The following is a 12152-nucleotide window of genomic DNA, read 5'->3' on the forward strand; positions in this document are numbered from 1 at the left end:
AGGCGTAAACTTTTTCAGAGGGGGCGTCAGGGATCGCTCCGAGAAGGTGGCTAGGCCTGGGGGTCCCGGGCAGGGTCACCCCGCATTCGGGGCTCCCGTCTTCCCTCCCTGTCCCCCACGCCCCTCACCTGGTAAACCGAGGCACAACAAGAGGCTGTAGTAGACCACGGGCACGAAGCCCAAGCCGCAGGCCCAGCCGGGGGACCAGGACAGCGAGCTGTTGGCTACGAGGTGGGCGTGCGTGTGCTCCATGAGCGCGCCCCTCGCTCGCCTTAGCTCTGCGCCCGGCCTGCCAGCCCTGCTCTGGACGCCGGCTCGGTGGTGGCTGCCGCCGAGGCAGCAGCTGGAGCAGCAGCGCCTCTCCCTGCAGGACTTGCTTCTACCCTCGGCCGTGGTCCCCTCTGCTCCCTCCGCACCTGCTCGCCTGGAGTCCCGGCTCAGCCCTCCCGCAGGGCGCAGGGCGCAGGGACTCGGGAGGGGCTCCCGGAGCCCGGTTGTGCACCTCCCACCTCCGACCCTCTAGGCTCCCGCCTCGGAGCCGGGGGGCTGGGACGCCGCTCCCCGCAGCCAATCAGCAATGCCTGGACGCGGTGGAGGTGGAGGGGGGAGATGCTCGGGAGGAGGGGGTCCCAGCTGCCTCTCTCGGCTTCGGATTCTGGATTAGAGATGGAGTTAGACCTGGGAACACCAGAGGAAGTCTGGGTGGGAACAGACTACCCTCATCTCCCCACCGCATGGGAGGGGCGTGGTGTGGGTGGGACCTGCTTCTCCCGCAAAGGCTCCGTACTCCTCCAGCGTGTCCTCAGTTTGCCTTTCTCAACCTTCCCCCCAGCCACTTCTTTTCCCCCCAAGCGCCCGCGCGCCACCCCCTGCCAGGGCTTCGAGTCCACCTCCATATTGAGGATTCTCCACCCAGGGCAGGAGGTGGGAAGAGGAGGCTGTAGGAGCGAAGATGCTCTAGGGTTGTCCGTTCTCCTGGACCAGAGGAGCTGAGCTTAGAACTACCATATGACCCAGCAATCCCACTACTGGGCATATACCCTGAGAAAGCTGTAATTCAAAAAATCATGTACCCCAATGTTCTTTGCAGCACTATTTACAATAGCCAGGACATGGAAGCAACCTAAGTGTCCACGCACAGATAAATAGATAAAGAAGATGTGGCACATATATACAATGGAGTATTACTCAGCCATAAAAAGAAACGAAATTGAGTTATTTGTGGTGAAGTGGACGGACCAGAGTCTGTCATACAGAGTGAAGTAGGTCAGAAAGAGAAAAACAAATACCATATGCTAACGCACATATATGGAATCTAAAAAAAAAAAAAAAAGGTTCTGATGAACCTAGGGGCAGGAGGAATAAAGATGCAGACGTAGAGAATGGACTTGAGGACACAGGGAGGGGGAGGGGTAAGCTGGGACGAAGTGAGAGAGTGGCATGGACATATATACACTACCAAATATAAAATAGATAGCTAGTGGGAAGCAGCTGAATAGCACAGGGAGATCAGCGTGGTGCTTTGTGTCCACCTAGAGAGGTGGGATAGGGAGGGTGGGAGGGAGACACAAGAGGGAGGGGATATGGGGATATATGTATATGTATAGCTGATTCAGTTTGTTATACAGCAGAAACAAACACAACATTGTAAAGCAATTATACTCAATAAAGATGTTAAGAAAAAAAAAGAAAACAAACAGAAAAAAAAAAAAGGAAGTGTGCGTTCATCTGAGTGTGTGTGTTGGCTCTGGGGGAGGCCAGAGGTGGACTGTCCCTGAGCTGAGTGCCTTTGAATGGAACATGGGCAGGGTTGCAGAAGCCCTCCACATGGAGCCCTCCTGCCAGGGGTGGGATGTTGCAGCCACTCAGACACACTCATCCACACTCACACAGACACGATACTCAGTCATGGGGACACAATCACACTCTCAGGGGGCATGTGGAAGCCCTCTCATCCCACATCCAGACACGTGAAAACACAGAGGCATCCTTGTCAACGTGCACAATGACCACACTCATGCGACACACCAAACACACACTCAGACTCACGTGGGAGCTACCTGGGGGTGGTCTAGTGTTTGAGGGTTGAGTGAAGGATAAGAGAGGTAAAGCAGGTGGGATCTAGGCAATCTTGGAGAGTTGGGGTGAATGGGCACCCCCTTCTCCTCAGGGTAGACAGGGGGAGAGTTCCCCATGCAGCTCTTCTGTGGGCCACAAGAGAATTGGGAAGGGAGATACACCTGGGGCTCAAGGCAGTGCATGTGAGAGAGTTAAAGATTCTGCAGAAATCCCAAGGAGAGGTGGGGCTGAGCAGCTGTCATCCCAGGAGCATGTGATGGGCTCAGAAAAGACTATGACCCCACTCTGCGCCCCGCCCCCCCAATAACATTTATTGCAGGGGGAAGGGGACTGGGTGGGCTTTCCCCAGCCTCTCCAGGTCTCCCAAGATGGAGGGGACCTTTGCCCCTTCTGCCCAACAAGGGGCCTGTGTCCAGTTCCCATCACTGCTAGGATTGTTAGATCATTACATATCGTTGTTAGATTATTACACAGTCATGTGGGCCCAGTGAGGCCAGGTCTGATATCTCAAGCCAAGTTAGATATCAAAAGTTTGTTGTGCACTCTCCCATTTAAATGTGACTGCCCAAACAAAAACAAAACAAAGAACCCCAGTGCATTGATAAATAAAGCAGTGTCATCATAGAGGCTTGACAAATAATTGTTCAAGAACCTATAGATTAGATGTGTCTACAGGCAACTAGACTGAGATGCGAAACTGGGGTTGGGGGGGGGCAGGTGTATGTGATTTGACAAAGCTCCCCGTCTATTCAGAGATCTCCTTACCTTGCGAACCATGGATAATGCCTCAGGGCTTTTGCACTGGCTCTTCCCTCAGCTTGAAGTGCTCTTTCTCCATAAAGCTGAATTAACCTGCTTCTGCAGGTCTTTGCTTATACGTCTCCTTCTCATTGAAGCTTTCCCTGACAATACTATTTAAAATGGAAATTTTCACACAACCCCTGTCCAAAACGCTCACTTCCTCTGCCCCTTCCCTGCTTGATTTTTTTCCATACGCTTAGCACCATGGACATACAGTATACAATTTAATTATTTAGTTTGTTTCTTGTCTGTGCTTCTACACAGAGCTTGCATTTTGCAGATTCTCAACAAACATGGAAAGAATAGAGGGTCCCAGCACAACTGACCTAGGGCGTGCCGGGCAGGGGAAAATGAGTTTATCTTTGTCTTTGTGGAGTGTCAGCACATTGGATGCTGATAGGGTTGGGGTAGGGCACAATCCTAGGTTTAGCATGTCGTTATCATATATGGCTGCTACTTTAAAAATAATTTGTGTGGTTTGATTCTGGGACTCTAGTTAGAGACTCTTTATAAAACTAGAGACTTGACTGGGCAGAGGGACTGGGCTGCATGGGGAATCTTAACACGTCTTGTTTCTGAGCCTCCCTTTCCCCATCTGTAAAATGGGGATGAAGGAAACCAGGTATGCCTCATTCTAGGAATGCGGAGCAGGGAGAAATGGTATGGAGTAGCAGAGACGGTGCAGACTGCAGTTCTGGAGAGCAGGGAATTGGACTGGGTTCTCTGCTGCTCTATTGAGAGCCTTGGCAGCCTGTCAATGTCCAGGTTTCCTGGGAAATGGGTGGGTGGGAAGAGAAGAACTTTAAGGTCCAAGGTCAGGCGTTGGGTGTTCTTGGTCCTGGGGGAGGGACATGATGAGTCAACAACAAAGTCTGTTTAATTTTGCTCAAGCGCTGACCCACTTGACTGGCTCTGTAAGACAATGGAGTATGTGAGCTGACAACTGTGGTTGGTGAAATTCATATACTTATTCATTTTCAACAGACTTTCACTGGACATTTGACATGTGTTGACCAGGACTGGCTACATAATTGCAGGGCCTGTTGCAAAAATGAAACTGTGGGGCCCTTGTTCAAAAATTAAGGATTTCAGAGTGGTAACAGCAGAGCATTAAACCAAACATGGAGCCCTTCTAAGCGAGGGGCCTGTGTGACAGCACGCCCATGAACCTGGCCCTGCTTAGGGTACAGAGGTGGGTAATAAGAGTTAACATTGATTGGGGACTTATGAAACAGGTATGTCTTCACTCATTTTATCCTCATGATAACACTGGAAGGAAGGTACAGTTATTAGCCCCATTTCACAGGTGAGAAAAACAAGGCACAGAGAAGTTTAGTAATTTGCCAAGGCCACCTGGCTGGGATTAGGTTGCAGGTGGTCTGGCTTCAGAGCCTGTGCTATAACCACTGGGAGGAGCTTAGTTTAGTGGAGAGACATGTATCCAACAGAAAACTATTACACAATGTAAGGTGGGCTCCATGTGACACTAGGACTGGGATTTCATCTGTCTTGTCCTCTGCCGTATCCCAGTGCTAAGAACAGTGCCAGGTAGGTGTCCAGCGATAAATCTTAAATGAATGAGTAAATAAATATAATAGATAGATATGGAGAATGTTAGGAACGGGGGTTGCAAACTCAAATACCTATGAGCCTGGGCAGGTAATAAACATGAGTGAGGCAGAACCATTGTTCATTCTTCAGTTCCATAAGGAAATAGGCTATTTCCCATTTTTCTGGTGACACCTAGCCTTTTTGGTCGAGCTTTCATTTCTCCGCCCTTTGACAGAGACAGTGGTATAAAGTAATAATTCTTTAAGAAAAACAGTAGCACAAATATAATATAAATTGTAACTAACACTTTATTCAGTGTTGGGAAGGCAAAAGGGAGAAGTGGGGACTATAACAAACTAGAATTGTCTGCCAGCCACTGTACTGAGTTCAGGGTATACAGTTGTTCTAAAAAGTTGGTCTCTGCTTTCCTGGATCTTAAGTGCAAAAGACAGGCATGAATTAATCCATCTGATACCATAAACAGACAGACAGACAGACAGACACACACACACATAATTATAAACTTAGATAAATGCTTTACAGAAAAAGTCATAGGAATGAGAAACCACATACTAGTGATATCTGATGTGGTTTGGCAATCAGGGAAGGCTTCTTTGAGGAAGCAATATTTAGACCTGAAAAAAGATGTGAAAGATGAATAATAGTTAACTAAGGAAGGGATGCGGGGCTGGGAGTGAGGAGAGCATCTCAGGGAGAAAAAAGAGCAAGTGAAAAGGTCCTGGGGTGGGAGTGAGAAGGACTCTTTGAAGAACCAGAAGACCAGGGAGACTGGGGTGCAGTGAGCTGGAGAGTACATGGAGCCGGTTGCGGTTGGAGAGTGGGAAGGGCCTTGTGGCCTGTGGTGAGGAGTTTGGTCTTTACCTCTGGTTTTCAGCAGGGGAATGCCAGGTTTAGATTTGCATTTTAAAACATTTGCTTTGTCAGAGAGGTGGAGGACTGATGGAAGGGAGACAAGAATGGGGGTGGGAAGACAAGTCATGAGGCTGTCAAGTTGGACATGTGAGAATTGATGTTGTGTTGAACTCTGGTGGTGATGGTGATGGAGTAGACTGCCTCCCAGCAGTTATAGGAGAGCGAGTGTGGGTGGGGGGAGGAGGAAGTGGAGGGGGAGGGGGACAGAGAGGGAGAGACAGAGAGGAAAAGAAAAAGAGAGACAGTGAGGGAGAGACAAAGAAGTGGAGAGAGACACAGGGAGGCAAGGAATAGACGAATAGACAGAAAGACAGACAGACGGATAGGGAGAGAGACACACACAGTGATTATGACTGAAATTATTCAGGATGGAAGGGCTGGTGAAAGGGCGCTTGGAGCACCCTAGGCCCACGGTGCGGACCTGCCCAGTCCCCCACCTCCCATAAGAGTGTAACTTGTCCGCTGGTCCCTCCTCCCTTTTACAGACTTCTCACCCTCCAAGCCTTTCCTAGTCTGCACACCCCCTGTAGCTCCCTGCACAGATCGCCCCTCCTCTACAACACCACACCCTGCTGCTGCTCAGGCGTTACCTGTTACCTGCAGTTCCTGGATTCAGATGGCCTCATGGGCAAGGTCAGTTTCCTTCCCTTTTGAATTCTTAATGTAGGAATTCACTGAGGGGTGTGTAGTGGGTCCTTGAACATAGACCTGGGCGTGAATCCCAGATCAGCTCACTACTGTGTATTCATCAGGAATCTTTTTATTGAAATCAATATAACAAAGCTCAAACCAGCTTAAACTTTAAAAAGGAATGTATCAACTCATAACTGAAAAATATAGAAGTTTGCTGAACTTTAGGACTTGCTGGATCCAGGAGCAAAAAGTACTTGTCCCTTTCCACCAGTGGGCCCTGCTTTGCTTTGGATTAGCTACATTCTTATACAGGCTCTTACAACATCATAAAAAGATGGACTCCAGCATCCCTGGATGTATCCTAACAGCTTAGCAACCTGAGCTAAAATAGAAGTTTCGCTCTTGTCGGACCAGCCCTTCTCATGTGCCCATCTCAATCCAACGCACGAGTTGAGTTGGATTTCTGAAGACAGACCCAAACGCACTGGTTGGCCGGGTGGGGCTCACGGGTCCAGCGATGGAGCCAGAAGAAGGAGTCAGTTCTTCCCAAACCACATGGACTGTGAGATAAGGTAGACCATGTATCCAAGGGAAACTTGGAATTCTGTAACAGGAGAAATGGGGATAGATGCTGGGCAGGTACAACCAGCACATCTGCAGGCTGAATTCAGCCCATGGGATGCCAGTTTGCTAGTCCTCTGTCATAGCGAAGTCATAGGTTTTGTTCCATTTTAAAATGATTTATTTAATTTAAAAACCAGACCTTATATTTTAGAGCCGTTTTAGGTCACAGCAAAATTGAGCGTAAGGCAGGGAGATTTCCCATATCTCCTCTGCCCTCACACATGTAGATCCTCCCACATCATCGACATCCCGCACCAGAGTGGCACATTTGTTACAACTGATGAACATGACACACTATTATCACTCAAAATTCATATTTTACATTAGCCTTCACTCTTGGTGGTGCACATTCTATGGGTCTGGACAAATATATAAGGACATTAGCCATCATTGTAGCATCATAAAGAATATTTTCACTGCCCGAAAAATTCTCTGTGCTTCACCTATTCCTCTCTCCCTTTCCCTAACCCCCCCTTTTATTTTTATGTCAAAAGTATCTTGTGTATGAACCATAAACAAACACTGAACTCTAGTTAGTGACATGCATACTGAAATTCTGGAGTTAAGTGTGTCACTGTGAGTGGCATGCAACAAACAATGAAATGGATTGGTGACTAGAGGGAAGGGAGGACAGATATGTGTTAAAGCAGGAGATATTAATAGTAGAGTCTAGGTCATGGGTATATGAGTTTTCACTCTCTTTCACTTTTTACGTATCCTTGAAAATTCTAATAGTAAAATATAGGAAAAAATATCTTGTGTAAGTTCTCTTGGCCAAGCAGGTTATTACAAGCTATTGTTGAAACCAACCCCTCCTGGTGGTGGTGCAGCTCTTTAGACATCCAGCCTTCAGAGATGTTGCGGGAGACCCTTCCGTCCCTGCTATTACGCTGTCAGAATGGTACCTGGCATTTTCCCCTGATGCTCCGGGTTCTCTGCTGCCGTTGGCCAGCTCTGCTAGAGCTCTTACCAGTTTGTCTGCAGCCTCTTGTTTGCTTTCCTTGCGTTTTGGGGCTGTGTTGGTTTTACTCCGTAGGCATGGCTTGTGGTTGAGGCCGTCTTGGTGAGCTGCTGAGGATTCATTCCAGCACTGTGTGTAACAGCCATGGGCTAAGTTCTTTGAGAGGTGCATCGATTCTCATAGAATTTGGATAAAGTCTTTTGTTGCTTGTCATTGACCTGTCAAGTGGTCAGGGGCTGCCACAGAGCAGGAAGAGAATATTTCCGCAATTGCGTGCTTCTCTCCCCCTACAGCCCAGTGGGGGGATAAAAGAGTCCAAGTCACAGCTGGGTAAATTTCATCAGCAGGCAAAGAATAGCTGTTGATGAGGTGAAGGAAATGGGCCTTTGAGAGGAAGGGAGGTGAGGGTTAGGAGAGAGAGAGAGAGAGAGAGAGAGTGTGTGTGTGTGTGCACATGTACATGCACGTGTATACACGCACAGGTATTTATATATGTGTGCATGTGTACGCATGCCTGTGTGATGTACCTGCACGTGTATATGTGTGTGTATGTGTGCACACATGGGTGTATGTGTGTGTAGTTGTTAGATTGAGGGAGGGCACGTGTGTGTGTCTGTACGGGTGTGTGTGGGTGGTAGATTGAGGGAGGGTGTAATTGACCAGACTGTTGCAGCAGGAGGAGCACAGTCTTTTCTCTCCTTCAGAGAGACACGTGAGACTTCTGAATAGCCTTTAAGACTCACTTTGCTCCTGTCATCTTACCTGACAGAAGTGAGTTGGAGGAGAGGGAGAAAAGAGACAGGAGATGGAGGAAAGAAACAAAACCAGTCTGTCTCACCGAATAACCTGTTTCCTATCAGGTGGGGAAACGTGTTTATTGGCAAAAAGTAAAACAAAGAAGTCATATCTGAGAGTGACACATGGTGATTACTTAAGCATTTAAGTAGTCTCTGGGCAGTGGTTATTTCACATTTAGGGGCTGTGCAGAATCTTATTCCCCTTCTTAACACATCCTGATTTCCTTTTAGAGCGTGAGCCTCCTCGCTGGATGTGCTCTCAGGAGAGTGAATTCAGGAGCCTGCCAACACTTTACGGAAGCAGAAGAGGCCAGATCCTTTGAGCCAGGACAGCCAGGGGCACACAGGTATCCTCAATTTGGTCAATTAGACTCCTTCCTCCGGGGCTTAGAATCTTGAATGAGTAGAACATGGGCAGGAGAGGTAGATTTCATTCATCTCCGTGGGGATGGCCCAAGAGGACTCACCTGCTCTGGGTCCATTTCTGTGATTCATGTTTCCTGCTCACTCCCAGATCTATGGCTTCCAGCTTCCTTGTGAGCCCTCTGATATCTCCTCACGCCCATGTTCGTGGCAGTATTATTCACAGTCGCCAAGATGTGGATGAATGGACATCCATCAATGGATGTCCATCAATGGATGAATGGACAAAGAAAATGTGGTGTATACATACAACGGAACATTATTCAGCTTGAAAAAGGAAGCAAATCCTGCCATTTGTGGCAACATGGATGAATCTGGAGGACATTAGGCTGAGTGAAATAAGCCAGTGGCAGAGAGACAGGTACTGCATGATTCCCCTTCCATGGAGTGTCTAAAAGAACAAACTTACAGAAGCAGAGTAGAGTGGTGGTTGCCAGGGGCTGGGGCTGGATGGGAATGGAGAGTTGCTACTCAAGGGGCATGAAGATGAATAAATTCTAGAGATATTATCTTTAACCTCATGCCTGTAGTTAACAATATTGTATTATACACTTAAAACTTTGTTAAAAGGGTAGATCTTATGTTAAATGTCCTCACCACAATTTTTTTTAAAAAATCCCCCAAACATAAAGATGGTCTAGATAAGGCTCTGTAGAGATTTGAGGAGTACTTCTCAAAAAAGCCCCTAAAACCCTCCCTTTCATTTAAAGGACACGCACTGATCAGCGAAGGATTTTTTTTTTTTAGAATTCGAAGATTTTATTTTATAATTTTTGTTGGAGTCGATTTACAAAGTTGTGTTAGTTTCAGGTGTACAGCGAAGTGAATCCGTTATACATACACATATATCCGCTTTTTTGTTTTTTAGATTCTTTGTTCTCATTACAGTAACACTTCATAATTGATAGGACTTTACTTTTAACAAAGTACAGGCATACCTTGTTTTATTGTGCTTTGCAGATACTGCATTTTTAACAGATTGAAGGTTTGTGTCAACCCTGCATTGAGCAAGTCTATCGGCGCCATTTTTCCGATAACATTCGCTCACTTCGTGTCTCTGTGTCACACTGTGGTAATTCTCGAAATATTTCAAACCCTCCACTACCAAAAAGATTACGACTAGCTGAAGGCTCAGGTGTTGGTTGGCATTTTTTACCTGAAGTATTTTTTAATTAAGGTGTGTGCATTATTTTAGACATGATGCTGTTGCACACTTAATAGACTGCAGTTTCGTGTAAACATAACTTTTATGTGCACCGGGAAACAAAAACATTCGTGCGACTCACTTTATTGCAGTATCTGCTTTATTGTTATGGTCTGGAGCTGAACCCGCAATATCTCCCAGGTTTGCCTGTGTGGTCACATAAACCATCCTGTGTGAATCCTCATCATTACTGTGTGAAGGGGCCGGGGCTTAATTAGCTCGTTCTACACATGAGAAATCCGTGGCTCAGAGAGAGGAAGCAATGTGCCCATGATGACCTGGTGCTTGAGAGCTGTGGGACCCACAGAGAGAATTCTGTCCAATTCCCCCACTTTACAGTTGAGAGAATGGAGGTCCAGAGAAGTCAAGTGAGGTGTCCATGACCACACACAGTATTAGTGTCAGAGCTGGAACACAAATGCAGCTTTTAAAACTCAAAGCTGAATCCATTCTTGGCACGATGGAGAACTGGCTTCAAAAGAGACAATAACAGTAGAGTTACCATCATGTCTATGTATTGTATGAGTAAAAAGTTACCAAATGTCATTTTCATTTGATTTGCAGAGTTACAGAGGCAAAGAATTCTCACACACCATATAACACCTAGAACATTCCAGGCACTCAGGTTGTCAAACTAGAAGAGAGGGTTTGAATATCCTTTCCAGCCATCTATCATGGGAACATTCCCCTATTCCTTGAGCTTTTTTTCCTCCAATCACTGCACTATAACTGCCAAAAATTCAATTTTCTTTAAGAGCCTTAGAAATAGTCCTAAGAGGGAGGCACAGGGTATTGAGAGCAGTGAGAGTGAAGGTATTTACCAGAATCTTTCCCGCAGGGATAAAACATTGAAATGTACAGAAAGCATGACTCATCAATGTACAGATAAGGCCAGTTCCACCACGCAGCAATGGGCACAGAAGCAGAGCAGCTAGAAAGGCCAGTAGGTAGGTCATCTAATGGCTGGACCAGGCTAGGTGGGGGCAGAGGAAAGAGCTGTCCTGCTCGGGAAAGTTTCAGAGTGTCCTGAATACCTGAAATGTCTGGTTCTAGTATTGCTCTGCCTTTCTCTATAGCTGTGCTGTGGGAGGAGAAGCTGCAGCAGACTTGAAGAGAGAATTGAATGATTTGCCCAGGCTTTCCCAGGTGAGGGTTACCCAGACACCTGGCTGCTAATTTCTAAAGCCGGCAGGTCCCTGAGCTTCCTTAAGAGATGCATAGGCTTTCCCAAATTGATAACTTCTGATTCTGGAAATAAACACCATGATCTATCAGTGTTGTAAGATTTCAAACTTTGGAGCCTGAAGGAATTGTGTTGAAGAGGCTTATGTGACCTTGGCTGAATCATTTCTCCTCTCTGTGTTCCAGTTTCCAGGTAAACCAGAGATAAATAAGGCTTCTGCCTCATAGGTGTAAGATAAAAGAAATAACCTAGTGTTTCCTGAAATTTAGCAATTTGAGTACCATGTGCATGATTTTTGCTGCTTGTACTATTATTTACATAGTATTTTTCTTTAAGTTGATTCACTTAGAAATACTTCTATTTAAAAATTAGATATTTAAAATTAATTTTTAAATTAGTTTTTATCACATATAGTCAAACTAGCCTCTCTTGCTCATAAAGAAGGAAATCGTTTAAGAAATCAAAGGGGAAAAAAACTAATGTCATTAGCATTCTAGCTAGTGTTGTAGCCTGCCAAGTCTCTGAGTCTAAGGCTTAACTCATTCTTTGTTGAAAGGGGAGATTGTTAAGTGTTAGAGAGGCATTAAAGGTATGCTAGCACCCACTTGAGACTTTCCCTTGCTGCAATTGGAATGATGGGAAAGGAATGAACTCTCTCTCCTTGCGATTCAATGTCATTTAGTGTTGGGTATAGGAACCTCTAAAATTATCTTCCCCATAGTCTCTTGTCTTAGTTTGTAAGGCTGCTATAATAGAATACCACAAGTGTGGGTAGCTTATAAACCACAGAAATTTATTTCTCACAGTTCTGGAGGCTGGGAAGTCTAAGATCATGGTGCCAGCAGATTTGGTGTACTGGCTGGTGAGGGCTTACTTCCTGGTTCACAGCCAGAGCCTTCTCATTGTGTCTTTATATGATGGGATAGGGCTAGGAGGCGCTGTGGGGCCTCTTTTATAAGGGCA

The 12152-nt window shown here is 46.3% G+C and overlaps 1 protein-coding gene across 1 annotated transcript in view; it reads right to left on the reverse strand.

The window, feature by feature from the left end:
• Nucleotides 1-280, reverse strand: part of GPR139 (G protein-coupled receptor 139) — a gene marked incomplete at its 3' end in the record, with an annotated part of 40062 nt that extends 39782 nt beyond the window's left edge. The window contains exon 1 of the mRNA XM_079946075.1: nucleotides 129-280. Within this exon, the coding sequence (XP_079802201.1) occupies nucleotides 129-252 (124 nt within the window). The 5' untranslated portion in view covers nucleotides 253-280. The remainder of the gene's footprint in view (nucleotides 1-128) is intronic.
• Nucleotides 281-12152: the final 11872 nt, after the last annotated feature.

This window comes from Stenella coeruleoalba (assembly GCF_951394435.1).
Source record: "Stenella coeruleoalba genome assembly, chromosome: 15".
Classification (NCBI taxonomy): Eukaryota; Metazoa; Chordata; class Mammalia; order Artiodactyla; family Delphinidae; genus Stenella; species Stenella coeruleoalba.